At 45.6% G+C, this 21,206-nt stretch overlaps 1 protein-coding gene across 1 annotated transcript; it reads right to left on the bottom strand.

Annotated features, from left to right (window-relative positions):
• Nucleotides 1-820: 820 nt before the first annotated feature.
• On the bottom strand, nucleotides 821-19,456 carry LGALS9 (galectin 9). Its single transcript, XM_075120741.1, has 10 exons — nucleotides 19,346-19,456; nucleotides 16,256-16,344; nucleotides 14,584-14,794; nucleotides 13,842-13,961; nucleotides 7,357-7,392; nucleotides 6,945-6,993; nucleotides 6,076-6,149; nucleotides 3,782-3,870; nucleotides 2,184-2,346; nucleotides 821-1,291 (listed from the first exon to the last, which is right to left on the bottom strand). The coding sequence occupies exons 1-10, from the start codon at nucleotides 19,373-19,375 to the stop codon at nucleotides 1,145-1,147; spliced, it is 1,008 nt and encodes a 335-aa protein (XP_074976842.1). The 5' UTR covers nucleotides 19,376-19,456; the 3' UTR covers nucleotides 821-1,144.
• Nucleotides 19,457-21,206: the final 1,750 nt, after the last annotated feature.

Here is a 21,206-nt window from a genome sequence, read left to right as displayed (position 1 = left end):
AACATGATGAAATTGTACGGGCTGTGTTACGCAGGAAATCAGACTAGATCAACGGTTCTCAAACTGTGGGTCACAACCCCATTTTAATGGGGTTGCCAGGTTCAGTGTTAGACTTGCTGGGGCTGAGGGCTGAAGCCAAAACCCAAGTGCTGCCACTGGGAGGTGATGCCAAAGCCCGAGGGCTTCATCCTGGGACAGCAGGGCTCAGGCTCGCTCCCTGTCCCTCCCCCTCAGGTCATGTTTTAGTTTTTGTTGCCAGAAAGGGATTGCGGTGTAATGAAGTTTCAGAACTGCTGGACTAGATGAGCACAATGTCCCTTCTGTCCTTAATCTTTGAATCACAGCCCAACACCATAACTCAGCTGTTCTGATCTATTACAGGGGCTGTCCAGCTGGTATCTGCAACACCCTATGCCATTTCCCAGTGTCTGGTAGAGAAACCCAGGCCCACCCTTCACACTGGGTTCCAGCCCAGGGATCCTCTAACAAGCAACGAAGGTCTGCACAGTCTTACCCCTTGCTGCTGTTTCCCTGGGCTTTTTCCTACTTACCTGGCAAGTTACTACAGGGCAAGCCACGTGAGAGTCTACAGCGTACCACCTTCCTGCTCAGTAACGTCCCATGTGAATTCTGCTACAGCACAGGGAAAGTTGAGGGACTTTAATGTGCAGCAAGCTGGTGCGCTGTAGATGCAGACCCTGGCTTTCCCCACAGTAACTTGCAATGTAGACAGAATCTTTATCCATCAAGATAAAACACAACCTTAAGTTTGAATGGTTTCTTCAGAACTCATTAAAAAAACTAACACATTTTCTCCAAATGTTTTAATATTAAGTTTAATGCACAGATCCCTGATTATTCACTTACAAAATTAAGGAACATAAGTATCATCGTAGTAAAAAGGCTTAAAAAATGAACAATATGATCTGAACAGAAGTAAAGTTCTAGCATATAAAAAGCTTATACAAAAAGCGTGGGTTGGTCTAGAAATAGCAGGATTGCTAGTTAGGTTGAAGTGGTTATAAAAAAAAAGAATTAGATTCTTGATTAAGTTTCAGTAGCAAATTCCCTAGTAAACAGCTAATTTTAGGAGGCGTACACAGAAGCTGACTCTGTTATATAAATTGTATGTAGGATTTCATCTTTAAACCTGAACATAGGTCAGCATAACATCACCCTCTACTTCAAGCCTGTCTATCTGCTGCAGGTTAAGAACTCGGTGGTTGTATGCAAACTGGTGGTGTCCATTCACAGTCACCATAAAGCAGCAAGCTTCACATAAAATCCAGATCTGCAAACCAAGGGAGGAAAAAAAGAGTGAAGAAATCCCATAAACAGACATTCAGAAATGAGCAATAGCTATGGAGAAAAATATATAGAAAGCATCAAATATATGAATTTCTCCCTCTTTTATAAAAATGCATTTGCAAAGTTGTGCTTGTAAATCATAGTAGTCATCATTCTAGCACCGGAGCAGTGTGATCTGGTAGAGCGAACGCTGGACTGGAGTCAGGGGCCCTGGAGTTGCGATGCCAGCTCTCACTGGTTTGCTCTGTGTCTGCAGGCAAGTCATTTAACCTCTATGTTTAAGATTTCCCATCTATTACATGGGGTTATCGATATTTTCTCACCTACCCCACGGGGCTGACTGGGCTCCACAGCTCTGAAAATGTCAAACACTAAGAGTTATTACAGTGGGATTTACAATTCTAGTACAGACCAGCGCTTGCTCTGGGAAGCCTGCCGCCAGCAGGAATATATATGAATGCTAAAGCCTTCATGCAGCGAAATGGAGGGAAATTCTATTCTATGCTATCTGGTCACTGGCTTATTCCCTGAAGCACACACACTGGTAGTCCTTTTACTGTTATCCTTACTACGAATACGGACCTAAACTTTCAAGAGTGCCTAGGGATTTTAGTACCTGGCTTTTGGGGCTGTCAGCTTGAGACACATTGAAAAGACCTAATTTTCAGAGAGTGCTAAGCACTTGCCCTCTGAAAAATCAGGCCCCTTTAAAGGTTCTCAAATTGGACAACCAAGAGCCTCTAACCACTTAACAATTTAAGGTGCTATTTCTCTTCCTAAATGTGCCTAAGTGAATGTAAAGACCTCAAAGGCCAAAAGCAAAATGTCCTCGTCAATGAGCATAACGAGTGACTATTTAAAATGGTTTTGCTCACTATGAAGCTCTGCCCACGGCTGAGAGGCATGCCACTTGGCAAGCCACGTTCCTCCGGCCCCCAGCACTGGTGCAGGAAACTGTTGCGGACAATGGTCTTCTCAGAGAATCTTGGGTTTAGATGGAAGGCAATTTCTTCGCCCCATTTCAGATTGACATGGAATCTAAACACACCGGAGACAAATCACACGCATGAAACCCCTCACTTTTAAACACCACCATTCACTACAGTTTTAACTGGGGAACACAATATGATTAACTAGAAGGTGTGACATGCAAAGTCAGTATCAAGCACAATAATACAGTACATGCATTTAAGCCACTTAAATAAAATATGCACCCTTTTATTTTGCCGCTGCAATTTGTGGCTGCTTCAAGAAGTTAATAGTTGGCCCAAGTTATAGAGCATTAAGTCACCTACTGTCTTAGTTTCAAAGATGGTGAGCAACTGCAGTTCCCCTTCACTTTACATGGAAGCTGTAAGCAGCCCGCTCCTCTGAGAATCAGGTAATCAGCTACCTGAATGTGACTACAAGTCAGGCAGTTAAATGTGGCCATCTGTGCTTGCAATTCATTATTCTCATAATTAATTGCTGGTGCAAAGTAAAATGCTTGGCTGAGGCCCCTTTACAAATTCTGATCAACAATTTGACTCATCACTATTGTATTCATTATGTTAAACTCAACAATGAGCTTGGCTTAATCAAAAAGTTTAAAAGCTTTAGCGAAAACACATTTTTACACAATGTACACTAGCACCTTCAAGTGGTACAGTCCTCTCCTGGTCATACACCGCTGTCATTTTCAGTAATAAAATGCCTTGACTGAAACGTCCCAGTCCTAGGATTAATTAACAGTGCAACAATTTCTAATGAGATCTAAAAAAGCAGGCTCTGTCTTGTTCAGAAGAACTACTTTCCTCCCGTCTGCAGGGTGAAAATGTCACAGCTGTGTGTGCTGACTGAATTAGCTGGCCAGGAGATTCCAAGAGCTCTCAGCATCTGTAGCCAGGTATCTTGACAGACACCTCGACTCAGCAAGTGATTCCACACAGACAGACCTCTGCACTGCCATTAAGCATCACTGAAATCTAGGGTGCAGTTGACAGCCCAGGCAAAATTTGCCATCAGGGCTAAAATTTGCAAACCAAGAGCCAAATCTTACTCTCGGATGTACAAGCTGACTGAAACTGAAGTCAGTGGAAGGAAGAGTGACCTCAACTGACTCTCAGTGAAGTCAATGCAAACACTCTCATGGAAGTCAACGGGAGTTGATCCCCCAAACTGTTAATTAAACACCAGCTGTACTGGCCTACTTGTAGTGGCTGTTATAGGCATACAAGCATGTTGCGCAGCCACTGAGGCTGAGGGGGAAAGATGTAGGGAGAAACACCAGCCAGTTGTAAAGGAAAAATCTTAAGGATGCCAGGACATGTCAACAGCAGCTGTGTTTGTGTGCAGAGGGATTGCAGCTATTTAAAATATAACCATGACTGTATGCTGGGGGGAAAAACCCTTACTGACAACTGCATCTTCCCTGAACTTCAGAGAAGTCTAAATGTGGCTGCAATGCAGACATGGGGCTGTCTCTGCTACTTACCTGTCGGCATCAAGAGGAATGGTCCCTGTTATTACGAGAGATCTTGATGGACAAAGTCCTCCAAGAATCAAAGTGTGGTATGGCACAGGCTAGTGAAAGATACAGGAAAACAGGCTTAAAAAATATCAATCAGAACATATTTGCTTCTGTAATAAATGAAGGGAGAGGCTAGCTCCCTTTTATGGACACCCAGCCAGCCAGTTAGCTATAAAATCCCTCTTAGTAGCTGTTCTCTACTTGCTTTATCTGTAAAGGGTTAAAAAGGAAGTAAGTGGGCACCTGGACAAAGGGGCCAGTAGGAGGCCTAGAACTTTTTAAAATTGAAACAAAACTCCCCCTTTGTCTGTCTGTTGTTAGCTCTTGGCTGAGAGGTAAACTGGATAGGAGTTATGCTGTAAGAAGTGGAGCCAGGTATGAAAAATCATCAGAATCATACCTAGAAACTGCTCATTGGAAAACCCAGATATGAAGTGAGCTGTAGCTCACGAAAGCTTATGCTCAAATAAATTGGTTAGTCTCTAAGGTGCCACAAGTACTCCTTTTCTTTTTGCAAATACAGACTAACACGGCTGTTACTCTGAAACCAGATATGTAAGTAGATCAGGAAATGTTTAGGAAGATGCGATTAGGTTTATCTCTTGTTATTTTTTTATGGCTTGTGGATTCCTCTATGCTAACCCCAGGTGCTTTTGTTTTGCTTGTAACCTTTAAGCTGGACCCCCCCGAAAGCTATTTTGGTGCTAAATTTTTGGAATTGCTCTTCTAAAAATCTAACAGCAGCCTGAGTTTCCAGATGTATTTTCTTTCTTTTTGTTTTTAATAAAATTTACCTTTTTTTAAAAACAGGATTTGGATTTTTGGGTCTTAAGAGCTTTCTGCACATGTTTTTAGTTAGCTGGTGGCAACAGCTGATTTCTTTGTTTTTGTTTCTCAGCTCTTCCCCGGAGAGGGGGGTGCGTGAAAGGGCTTTGAGGATACCCCACAGGAAGGAATTCCCAAGTGCGCCTTCCTGGGCTCTCAGAGGGGTTTGCGTTTGGGTGGTGGCAGCATTTACCAAGCCAAGGTCAGAGACAAGATGGAACCTTGGGAGTTTAATCCCAGCCAGGAGGGGCCAGTATTCATTTTAAAGTTCTGTCAGGCCCCCACCTTCTGCACTCAAAGTGCCAGAATCAGCCTTGGCAGCTTCCTTTTTATTTTCACCCACCAGGGGGAGTCTAATAAATGCACATCAGTTAAAAACAAATGACAAAGGAAGTCAGACAGATCCTGAAACAAAAGTGTCAGGGTGTTTCAGGTCCATTTAGAGGTTGAGTCTGTCGCCTGTAAGGAGCACAAGTAATCTTGCAATACATTAGGCATTGCCCTGCACTGTAGGGTAAGCAATACTGAATGTATCAAGCTTCCGACTCTCAGGGGGAGAGTGCTTCCCAGCACAGGCAGACAAACATACACTAGTTCTGTTTGGTCTAGTGAGCTAAAACTGGGAGTGTGGCTGCAGCCGTATGCGGGGTGGCTCAGGTGAGCTGAGTTCAAGCCGACCTGATCCCCTGGGTATGTGTCGCTGTGAACAGAGCACTAGCTTAAGCAGAGTTAGCGTGTATTAGTCCAACAGGGCTGGGAAGCGGGCTGGGCCCAGTCCTATTCAACAGATTCATAAATGATCTGGAAAAAGGAGTAAACAGGCAGGTGGCAAAATTTGCAGATGATACAAAACTACTCAAGATAGTTAAGGCCCAGGCAGACTGTGAAGAGCTACAGAAGGATCTCACAGAACTGGGTGACTGGGCAACAAAATGGCAGAAGAAATTCAGTGTTGGGGGTGAGGGAATAGATTGGTCTCCAGGGCCCATTCAGTCATTGGCTTCCACTCTTCTAATGAGACCATCCATCTGCATCAGTTTTTGTGACCTGACTCTGAGACCCACCAGACCACACTGAGGTCACTACTATACTTTTAATGTTGGCCTTTAGTTTTATTTAACTCAATCCTCCCACCCCCACTGGAATGCCAGGTAGCAATCAAGGCATGCAGGCTCAGCAGCGCAGGTGTATGGAACCTTTCCATAAGAAAGGTGTTCTGTAGACTAACCTTTCGACTGTTGGATAACCCAGTGGGCATTATTCTTTCCCAATGTGACAATTCAGAGAAGTCACTTCTCCTGACCCTCTTTCGGCTCTCCAAAATCACATTCTCAGCCAGAATTCTTTTTCACCTGATCTTTCAGCACTTCAAATTTAAAAAGTACCCACCTCCCCAGTGACAACCACCACAAAATAATGTTATAAAGACTTACATAAGTTTGCGGCTGGTACGGTCCAGGTGGAAAAGCAGGATTTGACGACAAACAGAAAGGAAAAGAGAAAAGATCTCACACATCTGAACAGGCAGCCTTGATAAGCAGGCAGAGTTAAAACAAAAGTGTGCTTACAAATTCCATGAGAGCCACGCTTCCAATTCTTAAATGTAACCCACTCGTTCTTTTAACTATGCTTTACTTCTGTGTATTGATTTTAAAAGTCTGTAAACCACACCAGGGTTTTCAAAGTGGGAGAGGAAGGAGGTTCCAATGACAATTTTGAAAGGGGATATCGCAAGATCCCTATTTAGACATTTGATTAATAAAATCTTTCTATCTGTGCTGCCTAAAGTAAAGCCAACGAGACAAATTCTGTTCTTAGTGACACCCACGCAACCTCACTGAATTCTGAGAGCAGAGTATTCAGAAGCTACACACAATAAAGAAAAGGGCCCAATCCTACTTGGATGGGATTCTCAAAAGCACTAAACACTGGTCTAATTCTACTCTCCTTGACAGCAAAGGAAGTTGAGGGTCCTCAGCACCTCACAGGATTGGACCCCAAGACAATCATTTCACATTACTATCCATCCAAAAGCACCAGTCTGGAGTCTTAATATTGCAGACAAAAGTTGGCTGCTTTAGTTCTTGCTAAGCTTGCCTTAGCAGACCTGGAATATTGGGCTGGGCTATGTTCTGCTCTCCGTTACACTGATGTAATAAAATCCAAACTAACACTAGTCAAGCAAATTTAATTATTTTCTACTTACATGGTGTAAAAGAGAACTCTATTTAGCCCATTGAATCAAGCAGAAAATTTTCCCTTCAATTAATACAAATGGATTCAGCATCACTTAAACTCACACTATATGTTGATCCAGGAGCCAACTGCATAGGTGGGAAAGCTGCATTGGTCTGAAAAGCGAAAGACAATCTTGGTACTTAACAAATAAAAGAATAGCCACTAGGAGGCACTATCAACACAGAAAACAGGTGAATCGTCGTGAGCGTACAAATTAGCCCTGAAAAAATCATGAAGAAGGCCCAGACTGTGATATTTTTTTTCTCTCTTATCACATATTGCCATTATTGTCTTTGCGTGCTCTGACAATATGTTTCTTTCTGATTAAAATATTCAGAATCCTATTCTTGCTTCTGATTTTTCGTGGGGTGAAGAAGTAAATAGAGCTTGTCAGAGTTGCTCTGTTTCCCAACTTTGGTTCATACAAGCCAACAAAAGGAATAAAGTGCACAAAGAAAGTTAGAGTAAACACTTACGATCCCAGCTGATCTAGGACACCAAGCACCTGGGGGCTAAATGTTATGAAAAAGAAAAAATTAGTCCAAAAGGCTTGAATTAACAGTCCTGTCTGAATGGCAAAATCAGCTGACAGAAGTAATGTGGTCTAGTGATTCCAGGAGACCTGGGTATACACTCTTCCACAAACTTGATACGCAATTGCCTTCTCATCAGACCATGAGTATTTACTATTAAAGGTACTGATGCAGAAACAGTTATATTTCCTGCAATACAGTGAACTAGACTGATTGTTAGGGTAAGATATGTTGGACATATTTAGACACTCTAAGCAACAGATTTCCACAGTAGTGATGACATGCACCCTCCCAGTGACCATGCTGGAATTGCATTCTCAATCCTGCTCTTCTTCCCCTAAATATTGCTGTTTGAATGGATTATTCTTTTTTAAAAAATTGTATTTTACACATATATGGTCATGAATTTTCCAGCAGTTATTATTCCAAACGAATGGTGACAGCACTGGAAGCAGACAGGCGTAGGGGTAAATACCATGAGAGTTTCCTCAGTATTCCTGTGATAATCCTTTTAATCCATTGCTAGACTCTTCAGTGTGTGTCAAATAATGAGCTAGTTCTGTTAGGTAGCCCCAGTGTTCACTAGGACTAGATTGCACAATCAAAATTATTTCAACCATGAGTTAAAAAATTAGATTTGAACCAGATCTTAGCATCCTGCACTCTTTCCCTGAATCCTCAGGTGAATTCCTTGCCCAATGCATCAAAAGTAAACCAGGATCTGCAATGGAGAATCAGTGGGCAAAGAAATTAAAGACCATGAGCCAAGGTCAGCCCTGGAGTATGGAAAATTTAGCATCCATTGAAGTTCATGGGAATTACACACAGTTCCTGTGGTACTTAATTCAGCCCAATGTCTAATTCACCAGAAAAGCAGTGAGAAGACACTGCCCCTTCCCATTTGCTCAAACATCAGTGGGGGAGAGGGAATCTATACACAACAGTAGGATTATTGCAAAGAAACAGGAATCATAATATGGGAAAACAATGGGTGGCTTTAGTTTTTCAATTAGGTTACAAATTAAGAATGCTCAAATGCACCTGTAAAATTTGATTCAATAAGACAATCGCTGTATATTAAATACTAACTATTCCAGAGATCTTTGTGAAGGATTAAATAAATGTCATATACTAGATTATGAAATATTTATGTCATTGTGCACTGTTATATTTTGCTCTCAGCATGGAAAATCTTATTATAAAAGCAGGTTTCTTAATTACTAGAATCTAGAGGGGTTTTTTTTATTCTCTGAAGTCATTTATATTTCCCTCCCTCCCCCCAGAAAACAGTAAACACCACAGCTGTTATACAAATAAAAAAAACTGGACAATTCTCCCAGAGATACCCTTTGAGCATGGCTACACTTGCAAATGTAGAGTGCTTTGAGTTAAACCAACCTTCGTGGAGTAGGGAAAGCGCGGCAGTCTGTCCATACTGACAGCTGCAAGCACACGGACATGTCCACATTTGCGGCATTTGCAGCGGCATTGGGAGCGGTGCATTGTTGGCAGCTATCCCACAGGGCACCTCGTCCCATTCTGGCGCTGTAGCTTGTGGGAAGGGTGCGGAGGGTGTGGGGCATTCTGGGTCCTGTCCCAACGCCCCGTGATGCATCGGTTCGCATCCCAGCAATCTCTCTGCTTCCATCCACAATTGGAGCCATCTTTCAATGTTTTTTGTACTGCGCGCTCTGTCTTCCCTTTCGGTCTGCAGGAATGGAGCCCGAACTGCTGAGGAATATGCTCATGAATCTCGCCAGCACATCACGTTTGGCAGTCGAGTTACTCCTTAAGATCCAAAGTGATGATGAGGACTCCGATGATGATATCGATGCGAGTAATGCATACGACACGAGATTGCTTGTGGCATTCACGGATATGGTCACCACCGTGGAATGGTGCTTGTGGGCTCGGGAAACAAGCACTGAGTGGTGGGATCACATCGTCATGCAAGTCTGGGATGAAGAGCAGTGGTTGCAGAACTTTCGGATGAGGAAAGCCACTTTTATGGGACTGTGTGCTGAGCTCGCCCCCACTCTACAGTGCAAGGACACGAGATTGAGAGCTGCCCTGATGGTGGAGAAGCGGGTGGCTATTGTAATCTGGAAGCTGGCAACTCTAGATAGCTACCGATTGGTCGCTAACCAGTTTGGAGTGGAGAAGTCGACTGTTGGAATCGTGTTGATGCAAGTTTTCAGGGCCATTAATCGCATCCTGCTCAGAAGAGCCGTGACTCTGGGTAACGTGCATGACATTGTGGCTGGCTTTGCACAAATGGGTTTCCCTAACTGCGGAGGGGCAATAGATGGGACGCATATTCCAATTCTGGCACCAGCCCACCTAGCCTCTGAGTACGTTAATCAGAAGGGGTATTTCTCTATGGTTCTCCAGGCGCTTGTGGACCACCGTGGGCATTTCATTGACATTAACGCAGGCTGGCCCAGAAAGGTGCATGACGCACGTGTCTTTCGGAACGCTGGCCTGTTCAGGAAGCTGCAAGTCAGGACTTTTTTCCCAGACCAGAAGATCACCGTAGGGGAAGTCGAAATGCCCATTGTGATCCCTTTATTGCCATGGCCTATGAAACCCTACACAGGGAGCCCTGACAGCAGCAAGGAGCCATTCAACAACAGGCTAAGCTGGTGCAAAATGACTGTGGAGTGTGCTTTTGGCTGTTCAAAGGGCCACTAGCTCTCTCTGTATGGGAAGTTGGACCTGGCTGATGACAGCATCCCCGCGGTTATATCCGCGTGCTGTACCCTCCATAACATTTGTGAAGGGAAGGGTGAACAATTCACTCAGGCATGAAACTAGGAAGTTCAACACCTGGAGGCTGAATTCGAACAGCCAGAGAGCAGGGCTATTAGAGGGGCCCAGCATGGGGCTGAAAGGATTAGGTATGCCTTGAGGGAGCAATTTGAGGCTGAAAGCCACCAGTAATGTTTGGTGCCCTGCACGGGAGTGAAAGGTGGTGGTTCCAATGTTAGTAGAATCTGTGTTTGCTACGCATGATACACTGACTTTCAGTGCCTGTTGTTTTCCTGGGCTAAGGTATCTTTTACGTTCTGCAATAATAAAGAATGTTTTCAAAGCCAAAAAAATCCATTTCATGAAAAGAAAATGCATTTATTGAAAAGAAACAAAACTGTGCAAGCGCATTGCCCAAGTTCTGGATGAGAACTTTGAAGAGATCACTGAGGCCAATTACTGCAATGTGAGAGAGCACCTCAACGCCCTATTCCGCATCTAGGCATGCATGCGGCCCTAACCCTCCTTGCCCCAAGAGCCCGCACCGAACAACTTCCTTCCCAAAATAAAAGCCGCTTACCGGGAACCTCCTCTGGTGTTTGTCCTTCTCCAAGCACTGGCCGCTGCAACTGGCTACCTTCCTCCTGGCTTGAGAACAGCTCCTGGTTGCATGCATCTACGGATGCCGGGGTGTCTTCCTCCGCCTCAGCACCCTCGCTCCCGCTTTGCTCCTCCTCCTCTTCCCGCCTTGTTGAACTGGGCTCTGAAGTGTCCATGGTGGTACTCGGCATGGAGGTGGGGTCGCCCCCAAGTATTGCGTCCAGCTCTTTGTAAAAACGGCAAGTCACAGGGGCAGCACCGGAGCGGCGGTTTGCCTCTCGGGCTTTGCGGTGGCATTCCGCAGCTCCTTCACTTTAACCCTGTACGGCAGTGCATCCCGGTCATGGCCCCTTTCCAGCATGTCCCTTGATATCTGCCCGAAGGTATCATAATTCCTACGGCTGGAGCGCAGCTGGGATTGGACAGCTTCCTCCCCCCAAACAGTGATGAGGTCCAGCACCTTGCCATTGCTCCATACTGGGGATCGCCTGGCACGTGGGGGCATGGTCACCCGGAAAGATTCGCTGAGAGCACTCCACGCCTGGCTGAGCGAACAGGAAGGGGATTTTCAAAATTCCCAGAGAATTTAAAGGGCGGGTCTGACGGTTGGTCACCTGAGGGCAGGGCAGTACAGTTCAAAGTGATGACCAGAGTGGCTAGAACAGGCATCGTGGGACATGTCTGGAGGCCGATCACAGAGCATTAACAGACCAGGGTGTCCACACTGGCGCCATGACACTCCAGCGGGGGCGCAGCAAACGTTATTCCACTCGCTGAGGTGGAGACCAGCAGCACCGTAGCCATGGAGTCAGAGCGCTTTACGTGCCTTGCCAGTGTGGACGCGTTGTGAGTTAGAGCGCACTGGGCTGCTTTAATGCGCTGTAACTTGCAAGTGTAGCCATGCCCTTAGTTGTAAGTACATCTCTGCAAGAGACTGATATTATTCCTAACACTTCATACTTCTCTAGGGAATTGCACAGATCCAAGGATCTCACAATACTTTAGGAACATTAACTAATTAAGCTTCACAACACAATCCTCACATTACTTCACCCCGCACTCAATTACCAGCACACCTAGGACTGCAGTTTTTCCGAACACCGTCACACTGTAAAACGGCAGAGGATACAAAGAAGGTATATTGTGTCCAACCGAAACTGCAGAGAGAACTCCCGCAGGAAGAATTAATTTACCTACATTGGAATCTGGACAGGAAAGGAGGGTTCACACCCCTAACTTTTGCAAGAAGAGCCAGGATCTTTAACACAGAGAACGGGTCAGCACCGAGGTGTCACATCTGATTTGAAAGACGGTCCCTGCAGCAGCCCAGCGTTTATAAATGCCTGGCTGCTGTCTCTTGCTCACATACCCAGGTCAGATTGATTGTTAGAGCTGGGGTTGAGAAGGAATTTCCTCCCAGATCAGATTGGCTGGGATCCTGGGGTTTCTTTTGCCTTCCCCTGCACCACGGAGTGTCGCTCACCTGCTGAGATCATCTAGGCATATCTCACCAAACAATTCCCTGTCACTGCAAGGGCCTCGGGCACTGGTGACAGTTTTGTAAAGGGACCATTCAGTGCACAAGAAACACACTTTGCTTACAGTACTGCAGGCTGGGAACTTGCTGCTTTACTCAACTATATACAGACGGGGGGAGGGGGTGAAAAACACACACTAATTAAACAGGAAATGAAGTAAGGGTGGAGCATGGCTCAAACCATCATACTCTGAGCCAGTGGCTCTCAATCTTTCCAGACTACTGTATCCCTTTCAGGAGTCTGATTTATCTTGTGTACCCCCAAGTTTCACCTCACTTAAAACCTATTTGCTTACAAAATCAGACATACAAATACAAACCTGTCACACAACACTATTACTGAAAAATGGCTGACTTTCTCATTTTGACCATATAATTATAAAATACATCAACTGGAATATAAATATAGTACTTACATTTCAGTATTCAGAGCAGTATAAACAAGTCATTGTCTGTATGAAATTTTTGTTTGTACTGACTTCGCTGGTGCTTTTTATGTAGCCTGTTGTAAAACCAGGCAAATATTTGATGTTGATGGTGGCCCCCGGGAAGATCTCTGCGTACCCCCAAGGGTACTTGTACCCCTGGCTGAAAACCACTGCTCTGAATAAACCCCATTAACCCCTTAATGACCACTTTACTACAGGCAGTTTGGTGTCTTCCATGACACACATTTTAGTTTCCAGAGGACTAAAATGGTATGGTCTAACTAAAGTCTTTGTACTTCACACAGAGGTCCTGGGTAAAAAGTAATGGCCTGTGATATTCAGAAGGTCAGACTGGATGATCTGATGGTCCCTTCTGGCCTTAAAAATACACGAAACAATGAAGCCTCTTCTAACGCCCTGCTGAGGCATTGGTCTACTACTGACTCAGAGAGAATGAGAATCAGCGACACCACTTGTTCTTTGTAGGCACGTATCAGTTCCTTGTAGGTCTCCAATCCAGTCCCCCGACTTTTCATATTTAATAGGTTTATAACACAAGATGGTCTGGCTGAAGGCTCATTACTATTTCCCTGAAAGGCTTGCCTCCAGTTCAGTAAATACGGGAATACAGTAGAGGTTTTTTTTGTTTTTTTTTTACAAGTAAAATATTGGGTTTAAGGACTATGGGTCCAATGATTCCTGAAAGGATCTGAACATCCTCATCCCACGCTGAGCTCAGAGCTCACTGAGTTTGCTGGCAATTTTTCCACTGTTGGTTTAGCTTAGTTACAGTTTCATTGATGGCAGCAAAATTGGAAGCACTAGAACAGACAAGCATTGGCTTTTTATCATTCTATCATCTTGGAGCATGACACGGCAATAAAAAAATACCTGCACTCTGTCCACGCTTATGTTTTTTTCCCACGGTTAGTCTAACACTGGTAAAGCTCCACCACTGGGAGCACTAGTGGGGACAAGACCCGTTTGAGATATTCAGAAACCCATAGGATATACTCAGATTCTCACTGGATCATGCCCCAAATCTGCAAATACTAGAGTCTCTCCAGTTCACCTCGTGGTTCTGAAACACAATAATACATGCAATCGGCACTTACAGTAGTATCTTGGAAGCTGATGACTGCCACTTCCACACCCCCAGACACACTAAGGTTGTTCACTTTGGAAAGTGGAATCCGGTGCTTGTACTCCACAAAGTGCTTTCCATTTACAGCAACCTGCCATGTGTAAAAATCAGAAGTTATTCTTTTGGGATAAAGGATAACATCTCGTGCCCATAAGAAAATGTAAGGTTTGTTTTAAAAAAAAATTACAAAACCTAAGAACAATAGAAATATTTCTATGAAGTTTTACAAAAATCAAAGAAACAATTCAAAATAAACCAACATTTCCCTGCAGCTTTTGCAATCGAAACACTGCAGCACTGTGCTAGTACCTGGGAACCCAAAAGCGAAATTCACTAGAAACTGACGAAGAACTCAGGCAAAACTGACCAGTCTTTCAATTGTCTAAATGGATTAAGGCCACAGTCCTGTAAACACATATGCCGGTGCTTAGCTTTACACATCTGAGCAGTCTCATTGAAGTCAATGGGACTTCTCACATGTGTAAAATTAAACATGGACATGAGTGTTTCCAGCATCAGGGCCTAAAATGCAAAAGTAAGCACAGAGTTTTAGTCCATTCCCATTCCAATAAATGGAAAGACTCCCATTAAAGATTCCCTTTAAAAGAGAATTGTTTTAATATAACTCTTTACATGTGAGAATGTTCCTTGATTCAGCAGAATAGCCATTTTAAAAATAATTTTCAAGTAAAATATAGTATTAAAAAAGTTACCAGGAATGAGTCGTGTGTTACCAAAACCCGAATCTCAAAGGGGTGACCTTTAAAAAAAGGCATTTCATATTTCCTCTCCTCTTTTCCCCAAGTCTGTCTTTCAAAAGTATTGCAAACCACATATCCACCCTCTTCGAATCGTGGGTTAAAATGAAAAGCAATATCAGCTTGAGGAATTGGGCAGGATCCACACTGAAAGTCTATCTGGAACCTGTGAAGGAAAAACGTACAAAGATGAACTAAACTGAGCATAGTTAAGAAATCTAGTGTGCTCTCACTTGTATCCAAAATAGTCTTTCTAGAGGACTAGCCTCTGCTCCCTCTCAAAGATGTCTCTTCTGTCATTACAACATTTCTGCGTGGAAAGTCTAAAGCAACATAGTAATTTAGGATCACAGTCTATTCTACTGTGAAAACAAACAACAAAAACCTCACGGTGTTCATACTTAGTAGTTAAGCCTGTTCTAACTGATTTTATCCTGCTGAAAACCAACTAAGGTTATGATCCTCCAAACACTTACTTCTGGGCAGAGATTTTTTTCCCATGACTAGTCCCACTGAACTTATTAATTATAATGTTGAATTGTATAATATGAAATAATCATAATGTTTAGGACTATTCCCGGTAGTAAATATTTGTGGGATCAGGGCTCAAACCAACAACCTGAATATTTACAATGCATGTTTCAACGCTACTGAGCCTCTTGAGATATTTCCATTGTTTTAACTGACCTTCCTTCTGAGGTAACTGCATGATTGGCATATTATAAGATTGGAACTATTTACTGCTGCGATAGCACATCTCTCAAAGGTGCATTTTGTATAGTATCAATGATAGTAACGTCAAGCCTGATCTTGCAAACCCTATCCCTTTGCGTAGTCCTGTTGATTTACAGTAGTAAAAATTACTCAAGAGAATAGCAGCTTGATGGATCAGGCTCTTATTGGGAGAATAGGATGGAGGAGACGAAGCGATGTTTTGGTCACACGATTTTTATAAAGGAACCTAAAAATAGTAATGTGACTAGTTTATGTTATACCAAAAGATGTGAACTCTAACTTGCCTTTTTAAAGCCCCAGTTCAGGAAAGTACTTAATCTCAAATATTCTTCTGAACAGAGATGTGATTACTCATGTGTTTAAGGTTTAGCAAGTGCTTTACTGAATCGGGGATTATATTCTGTATGCAATAAAGATGGTCCGCAGAGGGAGTACTGTACTGCAGTGATGTTAGTTGTATGTCTAAATCCAGTAATGGATACACATTCACCTACAGTATTTGTGCATAAAGTCTTTATATCTCTGGACACCAACGAGACGAGAATATCAATTCTATGACACATATAGACTCTGATGGCCTGATCCAGGAACTCAAAACGCTTTCGAATTTGGATCTCTGAGCTATCAGCAATGGACAGTTCACCATCTTTTCATACATGATTTCTGCACGCTCTCAAAGCCGTATCTGAACGACTCTGTGTCAACAGATAAGAACTGGATCAGTATTTCCGGGAATGCGGGAAACTTTAGCACAGATAAACTCCTCTGAGTCACTAGAGCTAACCTCATGACCTCTTCCTGGTCATGTTCCAGGGAGTAGAAACATTCCATTATTCTCAACAGTTCATTTTAGGCACAGGAGTGGAGCAGCTGTATACCTACAAGCACACACCTGTCACATGGAGGAAGAACAGTTCCACTGATGATAACCATCAAGCCATCACGAAGACTGCCATGAATAGGGCCAGTAAATGGGAGAGACTGGGGAATAGAAAGAAAGCAACACAGTGTACATTAAAGGGTTACAGTATTTAAATCACTTTTCTAATCCTGAATTGGTGTTCATCTCCCATTCATCTGGCTGTGGATTTAGATTCCTCTGCCTGACAAATCACTACAAATTCCAGCCTGATGAACTGAAGTCAGTATGCCGCAAAATTTCTCTCTGAGGACTGTTCCTAAAGAGCATGACTTTTCTGTGTAAAGGCTTGTCCCTTGCAGCCTAGCTACGTAAGATGAAACAGCTAAAAACTCTGTTGATCCTAGTGGTAACAGTCAGCATTCCTTCCTACCAGGCAGTGTGGCCTGGTGGACAGGATAATGGATTGGTTCAGGACACCTGGGATCAACTCTCAGCTCTGCCCCCAGCGTCCTGGGTGACCTCAGGCAAGTCACTTCCCCTTCCTGTGCCTCAGTTTCTCCATCTGTAAATGTGACAAGAAAGCTGCTCACTGCTAGGGCTGTCAGCCTGGGGTGGTTTGGGACTCCAGCTAGAGCCTGGCTGCCCACCAGGTTCCCAGCTCCCCACTCCCAGCCAGGCTGCTGCCTGGGTTCCCCACTCTGATCCGGGCTGTGTCTGCCTGGTTCCTCACTCCTAGCTGTGAGCCCCGCTGCACGGGGCAGCTCCCATGCTCCCGGAGAGGAACATGGAGCCGAGAACCCAGGGGCAGCTGTGCTCCCAGCGGGGAGCCCAGCAGTCAGGTGGGCTCCCGGTGGGGAGCTGCGCCCAGAGCTGAGAGCCCAGGCTGTCAGCCCCCCTGCCTCCCTAGGTTGGTGAAAGCGCTCCTGGTGAGGACACACATCACCCACAGAAGGAGGGTAGTGTAAGCGTGAACCACTGCAGTCATTACTGTGGTGGCTGTAAATTGACCTAACATAGGTTGACTTAAGTTTGTAGTGTAGACATGCCCTCAGATACAATATCACTGATCCAGGAGTAAGAAGAGGCAAAAACACCCTATACTAGCCTACTCAGAGAAGCTTGAATAGTAGCTTTGGAAGAAGACTCTCCAAGTGGTACTCGGAAGCTCAAAACAAAAAGGGAAGTTGCATGAAGTAAAAAAACAAGCAAACAGCCCAACAACGTTACCTAAGAAGACTATATCTATTCTGCATACGGAAGTATAAAAACAAGTTCATTCCAGTTTTCACACAACAAACACTGACTTTGTGGTTTTAAAAAATAGTTGTTTTTTTTAATCTGAGGTTCTTTTTCTCTCAGGCTTAGTTCTTTCATGTGTAACATTTTTTGTCAGAGGACTTGAGTGTAAGCATGCTTCAATTTCCTATATCAGTGGTAAAAGAATAATACGAAGAGAAGATTATAGGTGCAAAACTTCCAAGCATTTATTTGTAAGGAACCTAACAAGACAGATTTCCTCTTGCTTCAACAGATTTCTTTGCTGTGATCATTCATCACCCCAACCCTGGAAGCAATGCGCCTTTCGATTTTGGGTCTCTGGGTTGTTGCTCAATGCTGTCCATTTCCTGTCCCTCAAAGATGCACTCAGGAAACATGGGGTCTTGATTCTCCTCTGCCTCATACCTGAGGTAGTTATTTGCACCTGTGCAAAGTGGGTGTACAAAGATATTGCCGGCAGAGATTCTGATTTGACAGTGTTTTGCACGCAGATGTAGATGAATACACAAGGTGCAGGGTAGTGGAGAATCATATTTCCTAAAGAGCACCTGGCTTTTTCCAAGAAGCTGTGAAATGCATTAGTCCAAAAGTGAGAAATGCAGCCACTGGGACAAATGTGTCCCTGGTATGACTGTTGTTTAGAGCAGCGATACGTTGGACCCAATGTCTTTTCCAAGGAAGACTGCCCAGGATCTGTTCCATGAACCGCTGTGACCCCATCCCCTTTCACTGCCTTATGAACCCTGGTGGCATATTACTTTCTCTACCAGACCCGGGACACTTGGGGCCACATTTCCCAGTGTATTTAGGTGCCTAAAGATATAGATAGGGGCCTAATGGATTTTCAAAAACGTTTACGAGTTTGGTGCCTGGATAAGACAAAGTGGATGAGGTAATCTCTCTTATTGGATGAATGTCTGTTGGTTAGAGAGACAAGCTTTCCAGCTACACAGAACTCTGGGTCTGGGAAAGTTACTCGGAGCGTCACAGCTAAATACAGGGGTGAAGAGAAGATAGATTAGCACAGTGGCTCTCAACCATTCCAGACTACTGTACCCCTTTCTAGGGTCTGATTTGTCTTGTTTCACCTCACTTAAAAACTTACAAAATAAGACATAAAAATGCAAAAAGTGTCACAGCACACTGTTCCTGAAAAATTGCTGACTTTCTCATTGTTACCATATCATTATAAAATAAATCAGATGGAATATAAATATTGTACTTACATTTCAGTGTCTAGCATACGGAGCAGTATAAATAAATCATTGTCTATGAAATTTTAGTTTGTTCTGACTTTGCTAGTGCTTTTTATGTAGACTGTTGCAAAACTAGGCAAATATCTAGATGAGTCAATATACCCCCTAGAAGACCGCTGAGTACCCCCAGGGCTACACGTACCCCTAGTTGAGAACCACTGGTTTAGCGTAAGTCACTAGCGCATATTCTAAGGGACCATTCGAGGTGCCCGGTTGCTTTTGAAAATCCCACTAGGTGCTCATCTATGGCGCTTGACACACCTTGGGAAATCTGGCCCTTGGTCACTTTCAGCGTGTGACTCAGCCTGGCCCAGAAGGGGGCTTGGGAGGAGTGATGGCTCCCAACTCAGGCAGGGGCGAGCAACTTGGGGATAACAGAGAAACCCAAGAAACACTTCAGTGGCTACAAAACGGGGGTGGGAGGAGGGGACAAGAAAGAACTCTTCCTGTTTTCTCCCCAATCTCCCTCCTGCCCCCCCATGCCCCACCCAAGCCCAGGGGTCCCTCTCCCCCTGCCCCCCCATGCCCCACCCAAGCCCAGGGGTCCCTCTCCCCGTGCCGCCCCCCGCCAGAGAGAGAGACTCACCGGCTGGAAGTAGGGCGCCAGCTGAGCCATGGGAGCGACTGGAGCAGACAGCCTCTGACTGAGGAGAAACCGAGAGTGAGAGCGGCGGAGTCAGGGGAAGCGGAGGCTGTTGTGGGAGGGGGGCAGGCGCGGGGGGTGGCGCACAGGCTGGAGGAAGAGGGGGGGCGCAGGCTGAGGGGGAGGGGTGCAGGCAGGAGCTGGGGGAAGAGGGGGCAGGCTGGGGGGGCACAGGTGGGGGGCGCAGGCAGGGAGGTGTGTTGTGCAGGCTGTGGGGAGAGGGGAGCAGGCAGGGGATGGGGTTGTACAGGCTGGAGGAAGAGGGGGGGCGCAGGCTGAGGGGGAGGGGTGCAGGCAGGAGCTGGGGGAAGAGGGGGCAGGCTGGGGGGGCACAGGTGGGGGGCGCAGGCAGGGAGGTGTGTTGTGCAGGCTGTGGGGAGAGGGGAGCAGGCAGGGGATGGGGTTGTACAGGCTGGAGGAAGAGGGGGGGCGCAGGCTGAGGGGGGAGGGGTGCAGGCAGGAGCTGGGTGAGAGGGGGGCGGGCTGGGGTGGCACAGGTGGGGGCACAGGCAGGGAGGCGTGTTGTGCAGGCTGTGGGGAGAGGGGAGCGGGCAGGGGATGGGGTTGTACAGGCTGGAGGAAGAGGGGATGCAGGCTGAGGGGGGAAGGGTGCGGGCAGGACCTGGGGGCGCAGGCTGGGGGAGAGGGGGGCGCAGGTTGTGGGGAGAGGGGAGCGGGCAGGGGAAGGGAGTTGTACAGGCTGGGGAAGAGGGGAGCACAGTCTGAGGGGGGAGGGGAGCAGGCAGGAGCTGGGGGCACAGGCTGCGGGAGAGGGGGGCAGGCTGGGGGGCACAGGCAGGGAGGCGTGTTGTGCAGGTTGTGGGGAGAGGGTGGGGAAGGGAGTTGTACAGGCTCTGGAGGGAGCACATGCAGGTGGGTGATCGCAGGCAGGGGACAAGGGGCACAGGGATGGAGAAGTGGGAGGAAGCAGTTGCTGACAAGGAGGTGTGGGGCAGGCTGTGAGACTGGGGTGGTTGCAATTAGGACACGTACCATAAGTAGTACCAGCACAGGAAACTGGGGCACAAGATGGGACCCACATTCACAATTTTGGGCCCTGTCGGAAGAGCGGAGAGAAACAATGGCAAACCGTTTGCTTTACAAAGGGCACGAGGAGGGAGAATTGCCCTCCAAAACACAGCACACTGGATGGAGGACTCCGTGTCCGTGCTGGCCATTGCTAACGCACCATAGGGTGAACGGTGTTGCCAGTTGAGCTGTCCACATGGACACGAAGGGTTAAATGTCCAGCAGCTCTATTTGAATCCAGAGGTTGCTTCTGTTCTGGGAATTGAGTAAGAAGATTGGGGAAGGAAAGACTGGGATGCACCAGACTAGAGGATTGTGCGATAGGGTTGGTGGACTCTCCAAACATAAGCCTGGCGACCTGAGCTTCAGCTGAGCCCACATTGCAAAATGAGTGGCCACGGACCCATGCCCCAGTGGGCCTCGGACTCAGACCTGTATCCCTGGACAAGTCTGCAGGCCTGAGAGGTTTCTGGTGCAAGTCAGAAGACACTGTGTGTGGACAGTAGGTGAGTTTGGGCTGAGTCTCAGCCAAGGTTTACTATGCAGTGCAGACATACGCACAGAGGTTTGGCCTGTATGGGATATAGTGTTTACCGAGTACTGAAAAACATTCCATTTTTAACAGCTCGGTAACTTGGGGGTCAAGCTTTTAGTTACACTTGTGTAAAATGTGGTGTTAAATCTATTTCAGTGGATTTACACCAGTGCAGTTGAAGAGAACAGAGGTTAGCCTTGAGTATTTGGGAGGCATTCTGTGTTTGCATGGTTGTGTAAC

Source organism: Caretta caretta, chromosome 17 (assembly GCF_965140235.1).
Source record: "Caretta caretta isolate rCarCar2 chromosome 17, rCarCar1.hap1, whole genome shotgun sequence".
NCBI classification, from domain to species: domain Eukaryota; kingdom Metazoa; phylum Chordata; order Testudines; family Cheloniidae; genus Caretta; species Caretta caretta.
The sequence above is the reverse complement of the archived record's forward strand: the minus strand, read 5'-3'. Positions and strand labels throughout refer to the sequence as shown.